The sequence below is a fragment of the Pelophylax lessonae genome, assembly GCF_965119305.1.
Source record: "Pelophylax lessonae genome assembly, chromosome: 1".
In the NCBI taxonomy this organism is placed as follows: Eukaryota; Metazoa; Chordata; class Amphibia; order Anura; family Ranidae; genus Pelophylax; species Pelophylax lessonae.
This window is the reverse complement of record NC_138768.1, coordinates 77,239,023-77,261,276: the sequence shown is the minus strand read 5'-3', so window position 1 is coordinate 77,261,276 and position 22,254 is coordinate 77,239,023. Positions and strand designations below refer to the sequence as shown.

Below are 22,254 nucleotides of genomic sequence, written 5' to 3'. Positions count from 1 at the left end.
AAGTCTGGTGGGAGGACAGTCCCCCTGTCAGAACCCAATAGCTCACCAGGGAGATCACTGTACTAACATCACATAGTTAGCACAGTGAACGCCTCAGTTTTTTTTATTTCATCCTGCTGGGTTAAATGAAGAAAAAGCACCTGTGTGTACCAGAGTTACGTCCATTAACCACATCTCCTCCATTGTAATCATCAGTTATTAGTAACTCAGTCAATTACTAGTTCCATCTCAGATAGTTGTGTACCCCAGTGTGCCTGTTAGCAGGGGTGCACATCTCTGGGGTTGTAAAGAAAGGAAAATCTCTTAAGGCATCTCTCTTCTGTGGCTCTTTTCTTCCCACTAGCCAGGATGGACTCCCTAGAACTAAGCTCCACCCAGGGTATATACGGTATATACTGTATACAGTATGATCCTGTCAGAAGTAAATGAACTGAAACTCATTCTTGGAAAGATTTTATAGAAGCAACACCTTTTAAAGGGGCAACAAAGTAACCCCTGCCTGCACATGCATTGTGAATTGCTGTTTGTTGTTTTATTTTGCCTCTTAGTATTTTGGCCCTACTTCCCTGGATAGTCTAGTTTTTCTCTCCACCCTTCCTGCATTATGTCCCAGTCACCATTCCATCCATATGTGTATTGCAGGAGTGGTTCATAATAGGATCTTTTGACTTATCAGGATGTTCACTGTTTTCAAAATCTGCACGGATTTGTGTTAATGATCTTTAATGTGTCATCCTTTTTCTAAGATTTTAAGTTAATACTCACTTGCTACAACTGCTGCAGTTAAAAAGATCACACTTTCAATACTTAAAACTGGGGTGGCAGAACACTGTGTGTAAGCAGTGGTCTCTTTGCAGAGTTCTGACATATTTCCTTCTAAGTCAGAGTTAAAGCTATCTAATCAGTGGGGAGCAGGAGATTCGTTGACTGGGGAGATTAGTTATTTTTCTGTACTTGCAATGTGTTAAACATGGGAAAATGTGCATGCATTTGGAAGTACAAAACATGCTTTTTAAAAAATGTTCTCTTTAGGGGTGTGAATATGGTTTAGGAGGGTGCTATTTCCAATATAAAACCAAGATCCAAAGCAACAGAAAAGAGAGGTTATTTTATCAAAAGAGTAGATGAAGCTTGGAACGGATTTCCACCAGAGGTAATGAGTCAGCCAACAGTAAGAGGATTTTAACATGCTTGGAATGTTTTCAGCTTTAGGAAGTCCTTTAGGAAGGCAGAGGTCCTGGAAAAAGTAACTATTTATAGCAGGTGTTGGCAACCCCCAGCGTGCGTGTCCAGTAGGGTATGTGATGTGCATGCTGGCACCTATTGCTATTGGCTGTAATTGACGACTTACTAGGCTGCCAATTACAAAGCCCGACCCAAAGAAAAAAGCATCCAAAAAGCACTGGGACTTTAATCTTAGTTTATACACAGTAAGTTAGTGAGAAGAAAAAATTAACATTCGCAGAGCTCACTGACTTAGGTTAGGCTGCTTGCAACAGAGAAGTCTACTCTCAAGTGGCTGCCTAGCAGGTTTCTAGAAAAAAAAACAAGTACCAATAGTAGGAGCTCTAGAACAAAGAATAAAAGAGTCCAAAATGATTTATTGGTTTGCATAAAGCTAACAGCTAATGTAATCCGGTGACCAGAAAGCACCCACCCCCATCAGAAACTTAGTTGGACTCAAAATAGGGCTTTCCTGTGTAAATCTATGTAAGGAAGTTACTTGGTGGATCAGAAAAAGTTACTAGCCAGCAGTATCTGTGTGAATGGCAGTAATGATCGGGAGTGTTTTATGGCCCCTGAAAAGCATTGGTTGTTTCTTGAGTACAAGACAATAAATCAATTTGGACTCTTTTACTACCTGGTCTGGTGCTCCTTTTATTCATACTTGTTTTTTTTCCACTCACCTCCCTGACACCTCTGAACGCCCACCAGTGGCTGAGGACATATATACATATATATATATATATATACACATACAGTACACACACAGTATATCACAAAAGTGCGTACACCCCTTACATTTTTGTAAATATTTTATTATATCTTTTCATGTGACAACACATGAAAGAAATGACACTTTGCTACAATGTAAAGTAGTGAGTGTACAGCTTGTATATCAGTGTAAATTTGCTGTCCCCTCAAAATAAGTAAGTACACTCCTAAGTTAAAATGCCCAAATTGGGCCCAAAGTGTCAATATTTTGTGGGGCCACCATTATTTTTGAGCACTGCCTAAACCTTCTTGGACATGGAGTGGACCAGAGCTTCACAGGTTGCCACCAGGAGTCCTCTTTTACTCCTCCATGACGACATCATGGAGCTGGTGGATGTTAGAGACCTTGCGCTCCTCCACCTTTCATCTGAGGATGCCCCACAGATGCTCAATAGGGTTTAGGTCTGGAGACATGCTTGGCCAGTCCATCACCTTTACCCTCAGCTTCTTTAGCAAGGCAGCGGTCCTCTTGGAGGTGTGTTTGGGGTCATTATCATGTTGGAATACTGCCCTGCAGCCCAGCCTCTAAAGGGAGGGGATCATTCTCTGCTTCAGTATGTCACAGTACATCTTGGCATTCATGGTTCCCTCAATGAACTGTAGCTCCCCAGTGTCGGCAGCACTCATGCAGCCCCAGACCATGACACTTCCACCACCATGCTTGACTGTAGGCAAAACACACTTGTATTTGTACTCCTTACCTGGGTGCCACCACACACGCTTGACACCATCTGAACCAAATAGGTTTATCTTGGTCTCATCAGACCACAGGACATGGTTTCAGTAATCCATATCCTTAGTCTGCTTGTCTTCAGCAAACGGTTTGCGGGCTTTCTTGTGCATCATCTTTAGAAGAGGCTTCCTTCTGGGACCACAGCCATGCAGACCAATTTGATGCAGTGTGCAGAGTATGGTCTGAGCACTGACAGGCTGATCCCCCACCCCTTCAACCTCTGCAGCAATGCTGGCAGCACTTATACGTCTATTTTCCTATTTTTTGTAATTTCTTCAGTGTTTCACATGAAAAGATATAATAAAATATTCTCAAAAATGTGAGGGGTGTACTCACTTTTGTGTGAGATTTTATATATATATATATATATATATACAGTATATATATATATATATATATATATATATATATATATATATATATATATATATATATTGGATACTCGAACAGAGAGGACTCATTGCCGAAATTTACAACTGTCCACCTATGTGTTTTAACTTTTCCTCTCTACTCTTGCCTGTTCTAGCAGCTCCTTCTGCAACCTCCGTTAACCACTTGCCATCGCTGCACTGCCTATCTACGTCGGCAGTGTGGCTCTCCCAGGCAAAATCACGTTAATAGGTGTCATCTGCCTGGGAGGCCACCAGGGGGCCAGTGCACGCCAAGGGCGGTGCGCTCCCGCCCCCGATCGTCAGCGGGGAAGCCAGTGCGGGTGTCAGGTGGCTCTGATTGCAGCCTGACACCGGCGATCTCTCCCCGCTGACAGAGAAGGGCGGGCGGCTGATGTAAACACAGCCGTCCGTCCTTCTCCCTGCAATGATCATAGAGATCATGCAATCCTGCTATATAGGATCGCATGTCTCTATGATCATTTCAAAAGCCCAACCCCCCACAGTTAGAATCACTCCCCTAGGCTTACATTTAACCCCTTGATCACCAATAGGATTAACCCCTTCCCTGCCAATGACATTATTACAGTAACAGTGCATATTTTTATCACTGATCACTGATTACTGTAGTAATGTCACTGGTACCCCCAAAAGTGTCAAAAATGTCAGTTAGGTGTCCGATTCGTCCACCGCAATGTTGCAGTCCCGCAAATTTATAAAGAATTGTAGCGCTTAAAAGTAAATATGTGAATCCAGTTATATGGTAAAGGTTATTTCTAAAACGGAAAAGATAAATATGATAAATTCCACAAAAGTGGAAAAAACAAAGTGAAAAAAAAAAAATTAGTTGCACACAGTCCATATATGTAATACTGTATCCATATGGAAACAGTTCTATGTAAGAAAATCCAACAGTGAATAGTAGATCTTCCAAACCAGCTTTTTTACCAGCAAGCGAAATGGAAAAACACCATCCGTTATAGGTGGTCAAACATTCCAGTAAGGTGCATGAATTAGAGCATACTTGTGTGGTGGAGGTGTTTTCCCACTTCGCTTGCTGGCAGACAAGCTGGTTTGGAAGATCAGCTTCATAATCATATTCACTGTTGGATTTTCTTAAATAGAACTGTTTCCATATGGATATATTACATATATGGACTGTGTGCAACTAATTTTTTTTTCACTGTGTTTTTTCCACTTTTGTGGAATTCCAGCCTCAAAACGAAAAATGACATCCGCTTGCTCTAAGTAACCTGAAAAAGAATTGGATAATCACTATTTTTTTTTTTTTGCTTTACTTACCTTGTTTTTGAAGAAAATATACTTACCTTCCTTCCATTTCCTCCCTCTGTGACCTTGGCCCACGCCGTGACTTCCTGTTTGCATTGACTCTTAGGAGCCGAACGTCATCGCTCCCAGGAGTCAATGCGCCTGCACCAGCCCTGCTCATCACTTCTGGTGCAGGTGCATCATTCCCTGCTAAACAGCTTCTGGCAATGCCCAGAAGCTGTGCAGGGATGACGCGCCTGCAACGGAAGTGACGAGCAGGCCGGTGCAGGGCATTCTGGGACTCCGACGTCACTGAACAGGACACCGAAGAGGACGCTCTGGCTTCAGCTGCCCACACCTGAGATGACAGCGCTGGACAAGACATTTTCAAGGTAAGCATTTCTTCTAAAAGGTAAGTGAACCCGGGGACAGTTCAGAGGCCATCATTGCTGAAATGCACTAGCCCTGACCTTCCCGGGGGTATTTTTATCGCTTTAAGTTTTTTTTCACTGTTTTTTTTTCACTTTTGTGGAATTTATTTTCTGTTATAGAAAATAAATTGCCTTTACTATATAACTAGATTCAAATCTTTACCTTCAAGGCTCTATGATTGCAAGTCTAAATGGGGGGCAGGTAGCTATAAATTGTGTGTCACGGACTGTGGGTCCTGCTCTTAATGGTCAAATAACTCAACTTAGGGCCACCAGCGCAGCATATCTTATAAATACTATTCCGGGAGGCTATTGGTTTGCTGCCCCAAAACACAGTCCTCCTCTAACTCAAGCAAAAAAATCTCTTCATGGGGGTACCCAAGAAATGTAAGATACCCCAATAGGTGATTGCACTATTTATTTACATCCGTGTTGTGTGGACTGATCTATTAATCAGTACGTATACCAAATACAGTTGCAAAATGAAAAGCTATATTGAGTTGCACCTGTTATGAGAAAAATATGGGGATTATCCATTTGTTATGTTGACTGAAAACAGCATTTTCAGAAGTAAAACTCAACCATAGCAAGCTCTTATTTTCCATTACATAAACTGATGATTGTCCCATTTTCCTTTCAGAACTAACATGGGGACGGTCCTGAAACTTATGAGGGAGCTGTCCCTTCAGTGCAACATGACATTACACCAGTCAGAAATCATGAACTTCTTAAAGGAGGAACATTATGATATTGCGGTAGTGGACGCCTTTAACCCCTGTGCTTTGCTGGTTTCAGAGAAGCTGGGACTCCCATTCATTGCTTTCTTTCCTACAATAATGGCCAATGCCCATCGTGTAGGAATGCCGAGTCCTCTGTCCTATAGTCCGCTGTTTCAGACACAGCTCACCGACCAGATGGATTTCTTTGGCCGTTTGAAGAACACATTGGCTTTTTTTGTTTCATTAGTAGTCCTGAAAAAAATGGACTCCCTGTTTGATGGTGTAATCAAAGAACATTTTCCTGCTGAATCTAGACCAAATATACCTGATCTTCACTTGAAGGCTGAGCTCTGGCTGTACAATGTAGATTTCACCCTTGAATTTCCTCGTCCACTCCTGCCTCACGTTCAGTACATTGGGGGATTATTGGCCAAACCTGTAAAACCATTATCACAAGTGAGTATGGCTGAATGACCTCTAAAACAAGCTAAAAAATATTAACGTCCAACTGAAGTCAAAGCTTTTATTGTTAATAGTTTGGAGAGAGTGATGGAGGGTCTGTAAGGTTTTTTTTTTTTTTGCTGCTCTCTGTGACCCACACTGGGAATATTTATCATTTGGGACTAGAAATAAAGGAAACAGGGGTCAATAGAATAGAAAGATACAGACAGCAATAAACTGTATACTTTACTAGAGAAAAAGTGTTTTTTTCTTCAAATCCTACAGTCAGGGCTGCTGTTAGAAATCGCGGGGCCCCGTACAGACTACCTGGCAGGGCCCCCCCAAGAAAATATTAAAGATATATTTAGCTTAAATTACAACAAAATCACTATTAGCAGACACAAATATAACATAACTCGCATAATTCCTGCTAAATCTACAAAAAAAAACTATGTTAAATAAAAAAGAAGATGAGATGAGAAAAATATACAGGCTGGGCAGTTGGAGCTCAGTGATCAGAGAGACAGAGAGAGAGAAACAAAGTTACAATTTACAAATAAACTCCTGAGCAGAGATAAGTGCTGGGAGGGGGGCCCACACAAGGGAGGGGGATTAGTGAGGGACGACTGTCTCTTTCTCAACAGATAAAAGCTGATAGCAGGGAGAGGGACAGATCAGATTCAGGTGCTGGAGGAAGATTTCTGTATTTGTTGTCCATCACTAATCCCCCTCTCTGTGTGGGCCCCCCTGTGTGCTCGGGCCCCCTACAAGAGGGCTGGTGGTCCCCCCCTATCAGCGGCCCTGCCTACAGTCAATCTCCAAGCATCATGTGCGGACAACACTTTTTTTTTTTTTTTTTTTTAGTTTTGGATAGAGTGGGGAAGTATTAGACTCGTTATGTTTTTGTTGCTATCTGTATTCCCCACTGGGCAGATTTACCCTTTGCATTTGTCCTCTTGATCATTGACTTTAAGGCTCCATGTACACGGGTCGCTGGAAATGGCCGTTTAGGAGCAGTTGGGCGTTTTTTTTAGAAGCCCCTGAACCCATCTACATTTTATCTTATCTGTCCATGTACACCAGGTCGTTTGCGGTCTTTTGCGGGCAGTTGCGTTCAGGGACTGTTTTTAGAACGCAATTATTTGCATTCGAACGTGTGTTTCCCGGCATTTCAAACTCAAAAACGCGTCCGAACGCGACCGAACGCGATGACCCGCGTTTGGCGTTCGCGTTTTTCCATTTTAAAGGGGAATAATTTTTTTGACCTCTAGGAACGGTTCTAAACGCAAACGCCCGCTAAACGCCCGCTAAACGCGGGTACAAACGCGACCGAACGGACGTTTCAAACGTCCTAAAAATTCCAGCATTCAAAGGGACTTTTAACAACGTCCCGTGTACATGGACCCTAAGACGGAAAGGGAAAGCTAAAATTTGGGAAATCCAAAATGTCACCAGAATAAGAAGTAAGGGTAAATCATGTAATGGGATTAAATGTTTTGCTGATAAATGCCTACAACAAGAAGTCCCCTCACTTTTGCGAGATATCCTAACATTTGCTGTTGCATCTCCAGGACATAAAAAAAGGAATACTCGTCAGGTCACAGACACCAAAAACCTGACTGGGGCTTTAAGGCTTCCCTACATATACTTTAATGCACAGCTTGGGTTACATTTTTGAGCAAGTCAAAAGTCAGCTTACATGAACCGTACACAGCCCCAGGCAGGCAATGTGTCAGAGGATCATGGATAAAAATCCAGACAGACAATTCAATTCTGGCAAATAAAATGTATTTTCATTATATACAGGAACTGGAAGACTTTATATCTGAGTCTGGGGATGCTGGTTTCATTGTAGTGACTCTGGGATCGATGTTGTCCTCACTCCCTCTAGTGGAATTTATTAAGGAGATGAACGGTGGATTTGCTAAGATTGAGCAGAAGGTGATCTGGGGTTATCAGAGGTCAAAATGGCCGCAAGAGGTGGAAATTGCTCCCAACGTTAAAATTATGGACTGGGTGTCACAGAATGATTTATTGGGTAAAAAATCTACTATTATTTATGCAGGAATTGATCATTAATTTTATTGGTATTTACTGTACCATCTTGATTTTTGTGTAAATGACTGCTAAATTGATCTGTGTTTCATTTACCTCCTTCACTTTACCATATTTGGGGGTTCGTTTTGACAAGCGAATATAGGCCCTTTAAAATCACACTCTATAAACGGAAAAGTGTTTATTTATTAGTGTTGTTCCAAGTTTATAGTCATTTATATTCTATACATTGTTATAATCGCCCAGAGATTTGAAAACAATGGTATCAGCACATCTTAGTGTTGGTGGAAATGATCACCTCCACATGAAAACCCAACAGTCGGCTTTACTAAAGTACACTCCTGGCTGCTATAGTGTGTGTGTAAAAAAAAAAAAAAACACGACTGCAGCAATGTAAAAATCCAAATCCCCAGCAAGTGGCTGGGGATTCAAATTTTGCAGCCCTCCCCTCCCTTATCCTGGCACTTAACCGGTTGCCGACCGCCGCACGACTATTTACTGCAGCGGTCAGCCCCGGCCAGGCAAAGTGACGTAGATCTACGTCGCTTGCCTGTCACTTCCATGTGAGCCACTAGCGGGCGAGCACGCGCTCGCGGAGGCGCGCCCCCGCCGCGGCTCGTTCATAGGGAAGTCAGTGCGTGTGACCGGCGGACCCGATGTCCGCCGGTCACTCGCCGATCGTCGGTGCAGAGGGAGAAAGTCAGGCGGCTGATGTAAACAAGCCACCTGTCATTCTCCCCTGTGTAGAAACAGTGATCATACGGTTCTACTATGTAGGACCGTTGATCACTGTTCCTACACTAGTAGCCACAGCCAATCACAGTAAAAAGCATGCCCCTAGCGACACACTTAACCCTCCCTCCCCAATAAAGTTAACCCCTTCCCTGCCAGTGTCATTTTGCAGTAACAGTGCATATGTATAGCACTGATTACTGTAGTAATGTCACTGCTAACCCCAAAAGTGTCAAAAATGTCAGTCAAGGGTCCGATCTGTCCGCTGCAATGTCGGAGTACCGCAAAAAAAAAATTGCAGATCGCCGCCATTACGCGTTAAAAAAAAAACACCAAAAATGACCGAAATCTTTCCCTTAGTTAGTAAACGCAATAACTTTTGCGCAAACCAATCAAAATACACTTTTTGCAATTTTTTGTACCAAACATATGTAGCAGAAAACAAATTGGCCAAAAATGTTAAAAAATTTTGATTTTTACATTTTTTAGGGGGGGGAATTTCATATAAAAAAATGTGAAAAATATTGTTATTTTTGCAAAATTTACGCTCTTTTTTTGTTTATAGCGCAAAAAGTAAAAATCGCACAGGTGATCAAATACCACCAAAAGAAAGCTCTGTTTGTGGGAAAAAAAGGACGTCCAATTTGTTTAGGTACAGTGTCGCACGACCGCGCAATTGTCCGTTAAAGTCACGCAGTAAAAAATCGCAAAAAACCCCCTGGTCAGGAAGGGGGTAAAATCTTCCGGGGCTTAAGTGGTTAAGCCGCCTATGGTCACACCGGCCCTGACTGGTATCAAAGGATGTACATGTATCAAATATGGTGTGACAGGGCAAGACCCTGCCACTGCGAAAATGGTTTTAGAAAGGACACAGAGGTTCTTCATTCACTAGAAAAAACTAAAAGTCAACAGCTACAAATACTGTAAATACTGACTTTTAATAAAAGGACACTTACCTTTCCAGGGATCCAGTACTGTCCTCACCTTGGCTGGTTCTTCACTGATCTTCGGGTCCCAGATGCTGGCATGTTTACTGTGGGAAGTTGTGCCGCTCCACAGCCAGATTCTCACTATGCATGCACAAGTTACTCTGTGCCTTGTGATCTACCTGTTTGGGTGGAAAATGCCCAGGCGATTCCAGCTGAAGTTGGAGTGGGTACCTCCCAAAACTTGGTACCTGCACCTGCCCCCCCCCCCCTCCCAAAAAAAAAAGTGCCAATAATGTTATGTTGAAGATCTGCTTTAATGACTGGCACTGATCATTGTACTGCATCCTTAACATCAGTGATCAGTAATTAAATATTCCCTCACATTTATGGGGAGTAAGAAAAGAGACCCTGTACATCAGTGGTTAGTCGTGGAAGCCCCCCAAAAAGGCAGACATGCCTTTGAGAGATGAAAAGAAAGGTTGTGCTGGTCCCAAGCTACTGGCTTTGCCTAGTGACCTTAGTGCCAGAACTATGCAGGCACCATCAGACAAGAGATCAGACCACCACTCCTCAGTGCTAAATGATCCATGAGCAAACCGTTGAGGAACCCTAGGGTTTCACAGAACTTTGGTTTTAAAAGAGCTCATCTACTGTATAGCATTATTGCTTACTGAACAACATAACAATGAATTTTCAACAGGCATTGATGTGATTTGGGCCTGATCATTTAGGTATATTATCAGTGGCTCTCTGTGGTCATGGATATTAAAACCAGTTATACAGTACGTAGTTTATACACCATCCTAGCTTCTGCTTCCCCTCTTCTCCCTATCACCTTCACCTCTCCTTTTTTTCTCTTTTCTCCCTTCCCTTATTCTCTCCTCCCTCTCACCTTTCACTCCCCTCTCCTTCCCATTCCTTCACTCTCTACTCTTCTCTCTTAAGCTGGGTACACACTAAGTTTTTTTTTCTTCCGCTGAACCCAGCTATGCAAAGTTAGTACAGCGATCTCCCCTGATGAGCTATTGTGTTCTGACTGGGGGACGTTCCCCGGTTCTAACCCCCCCCCCCCCCCCCCGGCGCCAGAACTCTCCGATCAGCGCTCTCTGCCATTGGCTCATCCGACAGAAGCTGGCTGAATGTCCGACGGTGGCATACATACACGGGCTGAATGTCGGACGTTTTTTTTGTAACGGGCGATGACATTCAGCCCATGTGTATGGGGCATTACCTTACCCCCGCCTACCTCTACATTCTACAGCCCTGTTTACGATAAGTTGGCCATGAACGGATCGAAATTCAGACAGTTCAGCAGGGACCACCTGAATTTCAATCAGTGTGCGCATGTGCAGCTGTCGCTGTTCGAAGAAGTCAATCCTTTGATTGACTTCTGTAGAAGGAGAATGTTGCAAAATCTATAACAAATAGGCTACATATGCTTACAAGTGTACGGAACAATCTGTTATTTCGTTTTTTTTTTTTTCCGTTAAGTCTGCTGGCTAAAACATATAAAATGACTCACCATCTATGGCCTGCATAACCCTTGCTTCTCTTCTCCTCCCTCACTATAACCCCCCTACTCCTCCCTACTTCCCTTACCTCTCATCTTCTCCCTCTCCCCTCTCTTCTCCTCCTCTCTTCCCTACCCCAGGTCTCCCCTCCCAGCCACTTACCCTTGCCTCGTCTGTCTTCGACTGATTTATTTTATTGCCTTTGCCAATTTTAGGACACCCCAAACTGCGTCTTTTTGTGACACATGGTGGAATGAACAGTTTGATGGAAGCTGTCTATCATGGAGTTCCTGTTCTTGGCATTCCACTTCTTGGGGACCAGAAAGAAAATATGGTCAGAGTAAAAGCCAAACAAATGGGAACTTATATTCTACCTGGCCAACTAAAGGCAGACAACTTTGCAAGCACTATTCAATACATCATAGAAAATAAAAGGTAATTGTTGGCAAAGTAACATCTGTGAGGTTTGAATCGGATAACATGCATCGAATATCTGTGAGGTTTGATAACTCTAACTGACACAGATTGTGCTGTGTACATCTCTTACTAAAACACAACAAAATGCAACAGTTTTAACCCAAACAGGTAGAACACAATACGCATCCAAGTGCCCCCCACCCCCCACCCCCAATTCATTTATCTCTACTTAGGGGAGCTCCCTATGCGACAATGATGAGTTCTTCATAACATTACACCTCCTACTTCCCATTACTGTCAACTGATAATCTTCTACACTGTTCTAAAGCATTTTGTAGTCAGCAAACAAAAAGCAAAGACAAGCTTCAGAGAAATGGCTCAATATACTGATAAAATACATGGATGAAAGCTGTTTTACATGCCAGAGGATTTTCTGTTTCCATCCATCAGGTCCTGAGATTTACACAGCTTTACCCCAGTTCTGCCCCACAGTCCTATGTAGCAATGGAGACCTAATCTTTCTCTATTGCACTTTCACTTTCATTTACAGGTCTCCTTCCCACCCACAACTTGTGACTGGACAGTAAAAGGAGAAGCACCCTACCCCACTCTGAGTTCTACTGTACAGACATGTTCTGAATGGGCTAGATTTTAACTGAGTATACTATGAGAGGGACAGATAGGTCATGCACATATAAAGAGGCACTATACAGAGTCTTAAACCTAAGTTTATTTAATTTTTTAATAAATCAGCACAATGGATGGTACTTACACAGGTGGGGGGAGAGTAACAGAGACCGTGTAAAATGCCCATCCATGCAGTCACTCCTCTGCTGCCAGCGCGGTGGAATGTACTACACTTACATCGGTTCAAGCAAACATTGCCAAGTTCTGATGTAAAATCACTTTAGACAACAAGTTGTTAAATCTTTGTCCTTGACCCTGATTGTATTTTATTATGTGTTCACAGCTACAAAACATCCGCAATGAAGCTGCAAGAAATTAGGAGGTCACAGCCCTTTCCTCCAGACCAGCAATTACTGAGATGGGTGGAGCACATCATCCAATCGGGTGGAGGCGGTCATCTTCATCCCTATTCTTATAAACTGCCCTGGTATCAATATTGGCTGCTGGATGTCATTCTATTCCTCTTTGTTGTTCTCACTGTGGCCATCTACCTCATTGTAACAGTATTCAGAACTCTCATAAGAAAATTCTGTTCTCCACGAAAACTAAAGAGGAACTAAAGGAACTCAGCATTGTATCAGAATCTAATTTTATTTTATGGTGCTCATAATATAGATATTTCAAGTATCTGTGAAATTTTGCAACTGCTGATCGCTAACCTCAGGGACATTGCTGTAATCTAAAGACATATGGTGGCCATACAAGGTGCAATACAAGTGAATGATTGATATCTGAATTGGCAAAATTATCTATTTGGACATCGTTTGAGCGAGACAAAAATGGCATAGCCAAGCAGTGATGATTTTGATCAACCCAATGACCCTGTATAATCAAATTTTTTCCACAACTGATTGACTTCTGTCAATCAAAATCATTATTATCTGTTGCTCATTGCTAGTACATACCATTTTTGATTAGTACAATCGATACAGAATTTGATGGTTGGGTCAAATTGTACATCAATCATTCAAGGGTCTTGAACTGTGTATGGTCACTATTAGATTTTAGGACAGCATTATTCATACTATCCTTGTTCTTTATCCTCCTTTAGGTTATACCATGATTTGTCTCTAGGTATACCTGTAAGTTATACCATGGTGGTTTTAACAACAACAAGAGAGGGATGCACCGACCTCATGCATTACCACTTAAAAGGTCTATTAAAATCCGAAAACAATATACATTGTACTCACAAACGAATGATGATTGCACACATGTAAACACAATGGAACCGACCGTCTCCAAGATAGCCAGGGTACTCCTGCGCTTGATGAAGTGCTGGTGTCTGCAAATGTCTGGCTATGCTGATGCGCTTCGAGGGAGAACCCTCTTCCTCAGAGCCAAAAAATGCTACTGAACCACCATTGCATTAGCAAGGTGTTAAGTAGTTGGTTTGCACCTCCCCCCACATATCGCCCCGCCTCCCAGGAAGCAAAGATCAGCAATGCGAGTAGTGTAGTGTAGCGCTACCCCCTCAGGAGCCGCTTGAGTTATGTTGATACCTCACTCTATGTCCCAACCCCAAAGAACACCACTGTCACACCTGGTAATATGTGGGTGTATACCTTTAAATGACACACTGACACAATGCAAATAGATTTTTAACTTCTTAGTTCAACTTTACTCAAGGAATAGACTTGGAAAGAGTATTATTCAACTAGGCCCTGGATAAACAGCCAGGCTCAGTTGAAATACCACTAAAGAACAGTGAATAAGCATTTAGAATAGCAAATAAATACATCAAATATACACAGTGTCTTGCAGTAGGTGAATTAATCTCTCAGGAAGCTACAAATTGCTATAAGAAACACTTTTAGTAAAGGGGAACCCCGGGCCGGCCTATAATACTTGTATACTAATCAGAAATTAGGTAATCTAAATACCAGTAACGTGTAAGGTTCTACATGCAAGGCCTTGCTAAGATCTTCACCGACAGCTGGAGCTCATGAACATAGGTTTCCCAATGTGGCACAATGTGTGACAAACCAGTCAGAACAGCTGATTCTTATTTGCAAAACATCCTGTAACTGATCCAACTGAGAAGTGTCTCTGTTCAGTGTATCAAAGAACTGTAGTGACTGGTGTCTAAACTCTGGGCAGGTGCCCTCTCACCAATTCCTGATGTTCAGCAACGAGAGTCCTGCAAGAACAGGCAATGGCAATCCCACACTATGTAGCCCCGAGATGGCTGTGCTCTGCTGTCTCAGCGAGTCCCGCCGACTCCACCCGATCAGCGATGCTGCAGCAATGTCTGCGATGCAGCGATGAACATCCATCCTGCCAGGGCTGAGTCTGTATACAGATGGGCGGTGTGCAGTAGACCACAGTCTGCTATCTCTATCTCTCTGTTCAACAGACTGATGTGCACATGATGGATCCCAGGAAGCAGGAGAATGTGTGCCTGTTCAGCAGATCCCTTTATGGTCCTCCTCAGGAGCCCAAGGCTTGCTGGGAAGTACAGTTTCTAAACAATTCAACAGTGCAGTATTATCATTGTAAGAGACTACAGTTCCCACAATGCATTTCTTCCAGCCTCAGGAGTATTATGCATGAAAAATGAGACCAACACTAGAAATATACAGAGACAGTCTGAAGGAGCAGAAAGTCTGCATTATCAAAGAATGGCAATCCGCTACAGTAGGAAGGATGAATACATCAATAGGATATCTGAGATGCCCATACCATTAGAGGACAGCGCAGTATACACTGGTATGGACAAACTGACAACAGCCCACACCAATTGCAAATTGTGATGGTAGTATTGGCAGAAAAAATTTATGAAAACAATGTCATGGACTGAGAATAAAAACCAATGGTCTACAATTAAAAATGTGTATACAGTATATATTATTTAAAAGACATTATCAAAAAATAAAATTAATAATAACAGTCCAAATATGGACCAGAATTGTGTATAGTCTGGAACAGCAATTCCAAAGTTGCACATTCACCGTGGATGCAAAATAACATTATGTACATACATATAAATATAAAATAGATATGCAGCATCCATATAGTCTGACCTTAATGGTATTTCCAGGGCGTTCTGAGATTAATATAAAATTGCAGATTAGTTTGTACTAGATCAGTGATGATGAACCTTGGCACCCCAGATGTTTTGAAACTACATTTCCCATGATGCTCAGCTACACTGCAGAGTGCATGAGCATCATGGGAAATGTAGTTCCAAAACATCTGGGGGTGCCAAGGTTCGCCATCACTGTACTAGATGGTAAGCTTGTGGGCCGCACAGTCCCAGCTTGAACCGCACACCTACCAATATACTGGGAAGTGCGGGAGGATCTGCGTTCCACCGCTCAATACATCACTTCCTGGGTGCACCACGGCTTCACTTCCGGTCTCCTCTGAGACTCCCACATACAGGGTAAATGGCAGCCTCAATGTCCAACGGGCATTCCCGGGCATGACAGAAGGCAGCTCGGACTCGCCCACATTTGGCCAGTGGAAGAGAGAGACACAGGACCATGGCTCCCTATAGTTAAAAATAGAGAATGACTCAGTGGGTCACACAATGCACTTGAACAATTTGGAGTTAAAATGAACCCGCAAATAAAGGGAGGCTGGGAGGGAGAGGAGGAGAAGGAAGGGGAAAGTAGACCCATAATGTACTAGAAGTTAAGCTTGTGGCCCGGGGGCCTATGTAGTCATCTGTACCTCCAACTGCACAGTCCCAGCTTGAACTGCACGCCTACCAATATACCCGGAAGTGCGGAAGTGATCTCGGCTACTAAATGTAAAAGCGGCAGGTGTATGAAAATATAATTGACGGAGATCTAGGCTCTGTGATTTATATTTTCATAGACCCGCCACCGCTTTTACATTTAGTAGCCGAGATCAGGGAAGTGACAGGGGTAGGAGCGGAGATGATTTATTTTTGCAGCGAGAGGATTTAATGTACCCGTGGCAACAGCTGATGGGGTGTAACATTAGAAAACCCTACCCCGTAAGAATTCCCTACCCTCCGGAGCTGTGAGCATGCGCAGTGGTAAGTTGCTCAGCTGTTCCATGAAGCGGAAGTGACGAGGGTAGGGAATTTTCACGGGTAGAGTTTTTTCACAGAACACCGGGGACCGATCTGTACCTCCAACCGCACAGTCCCAGCTTGAACCGCAAATATGTGGCCTCTCAGTGGGTGGGCCTTGGCACAGAGCGGCTGCATATTTGCGTAAATTGTTGTAAATACAGCCGTGCCATGAGGGCGTGCTCTGCGCGCTTCCGGCACTGTCATCGGAAAATGTCAACGGAAAATTCCTGATCACTACTTGCGATTGGGAGCTTTCCGATCATGTGACCGCCTTGACAGCCAATCACGACAGTCACATGAATATAAACCCGCCCTGCTTCCCAGGACCCTAAACCTCTTAAAGGGCTGGGAGGCGCCAGCACCAAGAGATTAAACAGTACAAAAGCAGCACTTTCAAATGTCATTTTTTTCTTAGCTAAACAAAGCTGTAACAAAAATAAATATATACTATATATATATATATATATATATATATATATATATATATATATATATCACAACAGATATTTCTATTACAAATATCCCAGCTGGTAGTGTCTCATGTGATGTGGCAGATATACAAGTACTAGCATTATTAAAGCAGACATTGCATAAAAATGTAAGGTCTTTCGATGAAATCCCCACTTTACAACGCTTCTCCTCTCTTATCTTTTTCCTCCCACATCCTAATCCTTACCTAGTCCCTCTTGCCCGTTTTCTTCTTCGTAGTTTTTTCCCCTATTTTTCAACACTCTTCAGTTCCTATTGTCTTCCACACTACACGTATTCCGGTGGCATCTATACACTTATCTAAACCTCTTTAGTTAGTGTGATAGAAGATGATCTTCTTGCTATGAAACATGAGATCAAACATACCAGGATGGTGCTATGCAGTTGCTGTGGTTCAAAGGATCTTTAGGTGTGGGCTGGTACTATATACGAGAAGATACCTGTGCATTGGACGTGGCGGACCCCAGGCGATGAGAGTTGCTATGTTGATAATACTTGAATCAGGAAGGCTGGCAACTTGGATGCTCTTGAATAAAAGTACTTTGTTACATGGGTACACAGGCACAAGCTATATGCTGCCGCTTTCGGCTATGTAGCCTTCATCAAAGCATACATATTTAATGTGAAAACTGATATTTATAGCAAAACAAGCCCTCAAAAGAGAGGCGGGTACATTCTAATTAGAAACAATCAAGTCAATTAAAAACACATGGAGAAAAAAAGGGAAGAGACACAGCAGACATACTATATATGTTCATCCTAACATTCAAGCCATATGTTTTTCTAGTATTGACCAAACATCACGTTTGAGCAAAATACGATGGTTATAGCCTTCTCTTGGGTTTTTTTTTTAAACTGTTCAGCACCAAGAAAAGAAAAAGTGTCAAGATTCAAGTGTCAAAGTGTCAAGTGTCAAGTGTCAAGGGGGGCACTGTAGTGGTCTTGGATACCACCAGTTACAAACAGGAAGCACTAAGGCAGTTTGATGATTACACTACATACTGCCCTTCTAGTTCTGATCCCACACCATCCATTCAATAAAAATCACTAGATCTTTAGGATGTAGGCAAGGAGATGGGGGTTTTGGATCAGATATCTGTGGAATATCTTATGGTGACACATCCCATTACTCCAGTTTTTCACCATCTTCCTAAAATACATAAGCAAGACACTCCAGTGGAAGGCCACCCCATAGTTGCTGGCATAGGATTACTACTGGAGAGACTGGGAGAATGGGCAGACCAATAAATTCCTCCAACCGCTTGTTGCTCCTTTACCTGGTTATATAAAATACACTGGTCATTTGTTAGCCCACATACAGGACATTTTATGGTCCACAGAGTGTCCTTCGATTACCATAGAAGTTAAATCTATGTATTTTTGCATCCCCCACTAGAGATCGACCGATTATCGGCAACACCGATATATCGGGGGGCGATATGCACTTTCCCCGATATATCGGAATCGGTCCCTGAGGTTACCGATATTGCCGATATTTAGGGAAAGTGCATGTACCGGGGTGATGCCTGCAGCTAGAGGCATCACCCCGGTACTGGTGTCCATAGCCGACGGTCGGCTGACTTCTAATGACAAACGATGCGGCTTAGAAGCCACTCGGCTGTCATTACAAGGAGCGGGAGGGGATGTCTTCCGCCTCCTTCCACGGCTGACCCGGGAATCCCGTCCCACCGGAAGACCTGGGCATCCTTCCTCCACTGCCGCCGCCGAAGAGAAGACCCGGTGTAGCATGAAGACGTGTCCCCGTGAAAGCTGTGCCAAGTGCGCATGTGCCAGTCTCCATGTAAAAAACCCGGAAGTGATGTCATGACATCACTTCCGGGTACTCAGCGCCGAATTAAAAAAACTGACAGCATTCAAAACAGCCAAACTTAGCATTTTGAATGCTTTTCAGTGCCGAGGAGGGGTTTGTGGTCACTCCACAAGGAGTACCTGAAGAAAAAAAAAATTTTTTTTACATGTCCGAAAATATTAGCCGATACTGATATCCGATGACCAAAATATCGGTATCGGTATCAGCATTAAAAAAACGATATCGGTCGATCACTATACCCCACTCTCTATCTCTGCTAGCCATTAAACATCATCTCTCGTGTTACAGTATTTACAGTCCTAATATACAGGAGTTCATTTGTGTAGCAGTAGAATTCCTTTTGACACACAATTTTTTTAATGTTTGATGAAAGTAAATACAGAGTCAAGGTGCGTCCTTGGGGGCAAGATTTTCCCCTCCCTGGCGAACCTTTATATGGATTGGTGGGAAGAATTATTTTTATTTACCTATAATAATCCATTCAAAACCAATATCGCCTGGTATGGTCGCTACATTGATGACCTGATTGTAGAATGGCTTGGATTGGGTGACGGCGAATTCATGAAATATCTCAACAACAATTCTTTAAATTTAGAGTTCACCTGTGTGCCACATTCAACCCAAATAGACTATTTGGATTTGATTCCAGACAGTAGCACAGTGACTTCTAGAACTTTTAGAAAGCCCTGTGAAGGGAATTCCCTCTTACAAGCTAATAGCTCTCACCCCAGTCACACCATCAAATCTTTGCCCACTGGTGAATTTATCAGGGACTGTTCAACAGAGAAGGATTTTCTGCAAGAGTGTAAAGTAATCCAAAACCGACTCAAAGAAAAGGGCTATAATGTAAAAACAAATGCTAGCAAAAACATGGCTCTTCATAGAGATTGGGCGGAAATGCATTGTAGCAATTGTAACAGAAATAAAGTTAACTTTGTTACTACATTTTCTTTAGAATACAACAAAATTGTTGCAATTCTTAAAGAACATCTTCCCATTCTGTATGCCAATAAAGATCTGTATAGTGTTATCAAAGGTAGATGCAATTTTCCATGTAGAAGGGCCCCTAGCTTATTTACTAGGCAGCATGTTGTCACCTAGCTTGTTTTGCTTGCGGAAGCCAAACAAGCCACAGACTTGGCTTTCCACCACAGAATCCTATATGTGTGGCCTAAATATTTGCAAGAAGTGCCATAAACACAAAAAAGCACCTAACTAATACAACATATACCAGGGGTAATGAATTAAAATTCAAGGAGGTCCGGTCGCTAAAATTTTCTTTGGGCCGAGGTCCGAATCTCAAGTCTGTGCCCATCACAGTACTCCTTTACATCAGGTGTCCCCATGACAGTGCCACCTCACATCAGGCATTCCCATCAGAGTGCCCCCTACATCAGGTGTCCCCATGACAGTACTCCTTTACATCAGGTGTCCCAATGACAGTGCTCCTTTTCATCGGGTGTCCCCATCACAGTGCCACCTTACATCAGGCATTCCCGTCAGAGTGCCCCCTTACATCAGATGTCCCCATCACAGTGCTCCTTTACATCAGTTGTCCCCATCACAGTGCTCCTTTACATCAGTTGTCCCCATCACAGTGCCACCTTACGTCAGGCATTCCCGTCAGGGTGCCCCCTTACATCAGGTGTCCCCATCACAGTGCTTCTTTACATCAGGTGTCCCCATCACAGGGCCACCTTACATCAGGCATTCCCATCAGAGTGCCCCCTTATATCCGTTGTCCCCATCAGTGTGCCCCCTTAACATAAATTGGCGCACTCTGGGCGCCATCAGAGTTCCCCTTAACATAAAATATGCACATCAGTGTGCCCGATAGCATAAATGTGCCCATCAGAGTGCCCCTTAACATAAAGTATGCCCGTCAGCGTGCCCCTTAGCATAACATTTGCCCATCAGCGTGACCCTTATTTTATGTTAAGGGTCACGCTAATGGGCATATTTTATGTTAAGGGTCTGTCACGGAACCATGAACCAGACGTACAACAACAGATAAGTGAAAATAAGACAGCTTTATTGAAAAACAAGCTATAAAGCAAAAGTCCAAACGGATGGCGAAACCGATTCAGAGTCTTTGCGAAGCCAGGGGTCAGGAACCAGCAGGGTAGTCAGACGAAGCCAGGATCAGGAACCAACAGGGTAGTCAGACGAGGCCAGGATCAGGAACCAACAGGGTAGTCAGACGAAGCCAGGAACAGGAACCAGAAGTAGCAGCAGTCTTAGTAGCATGTGAACACAGGAGGACCAAGCAGGGAACTGAAGCCACAGACCTCCTATATATATGAGCTAGGCATCCAGCTCCTCCCAGTGAGAAGGAGGAGCCGCAGGGTGGGAGGCTACAAGAAACCCAGAAACCAAGATGGCCGCCAGCACATGTCAAACGAAGGAGAACAGCAAGAAGGTAAGACCATGACAGGGTCACGCTGATGGGCATATTTTATGTTTTTTTTTTTGTTTAATATATTTTTATTGAGGTTTAAAGAAACAAAACAGAACACATACAGTACAATCCGACATAGTATAAAATGAAAAACAGAGGAATCCAAACAATGAGAGGGCAAGCTCCCGTAGCAGGCCATGCAGTGCTTCAAGTATAAAGGAGACTACCGGTGCTGTAATCAACATGGCATACAAGCACGAAAAAGAGCATATCCATAAAACATTATCCCTCAAAGTAGGATTAGTGTCGGGGAGGACAAGGAGGAACAGGGGGTGAAGAAGAGATTAAGGAGGGAAGGAACATGGAGGAGAGGAGGGTAAAGGAGGGTGAACAGGCCACAGGCGATATGTTGTCAAAAAGGAGAAAGGAGGAGGGGGGGGGGTGGGTTGGGAAATCCATACATCCCAAATATATGACAAGGTGGTTAAATCAATATACATCAAATAGTCAAATACACACTATTAATGTGGATGAGAAGTGTAAGAACCATCAACGAGTAAAGAGACATAATCCGGGGTAGATTTAAAAGATGACCAGGGGTACCACGTGAAAAGGAAACGGTCTAGTTTGTCACGTGATATAAAGGAAAGTTCTTCCAATTGGTACGTTGTATCCACTTTCTGCAGCCATTGTTGTATCTAAGGAATGGTGGGCTTGCCCCAATAGGTGGGTATCAGAGCTTTAGCAGCGTTGAGCATAAGAGCATAAGAGGTATAATAAAGCGTTTATATTTAGACAGTAGTGTAGTAGTACCATGTAGGAGGACAACCCATTGGTCAAACGGGATGGTTTCTCCTGTGATCACCTTAAACAGTCGGAGAATTTCTAGCCAAAATGGCTTTATCCCAGGGCAGTTCCACCAGATGTGTGCATGCAAGGCTGTATCTCCGCAACTCCTCCAACATAACGGGAGATATTTTGTGCAATTTTTGTGGGGTATAGTACCATCTGGATAGTAACTTGTAATTGGATTCAGCCACCTTGGTAGATATAGATGAAACATGCGCCAACACTAGAACTTTGTCTTTTCGAGCATCCGAGATCTGGGAGCCTAGATCCAATTCCCATTTATGGATAAAGTCTGGGTAAGGTTGACCTTGTAGAGAAATAAGAGCTTTATAGA

The 22,254-nt window shown here is 43.1% G+C and overlaps 1 protein-coding gene across 1 annotated transcript in view; it reads left to right on the top strand.

Moving 5' to 3' along the window:
- LOC309558312 (UDP-glucuronosyltransferase 3A1-like) overlaps nucleotides 1-12,868 on the top strand; it is a gene marked incomplete at both ends in the record, with an annotated part of 36,187 nt that extends 23,319 nt beyond the window's left edge. Inside the window, 4 exons of the mRNA XM_082261367.1 lie at nucleotides 5,458-5,992; nucleotides 7,784-8,015; nucleotides 11,420-11,639; nucleotides 12,592-12,868. Coding sequence (XP_082117493.1) covers nucleotides 5,458-5,992; nucleotides 7,784-8,015; nucleotides 11,420-11,639; nucleotides 12,592-12,868 — 1,264 coding nt within the window. The remainder of the gene's footprint in view (nucleotides 1-5,457; nucleotides 5,993-7,783; nucleotides 8,016-11,419; nucleotides 11,640-12,591) is intronic.
- Nucleotides 12,869-22,254: the final 9,386 nt, after the last annotated feature.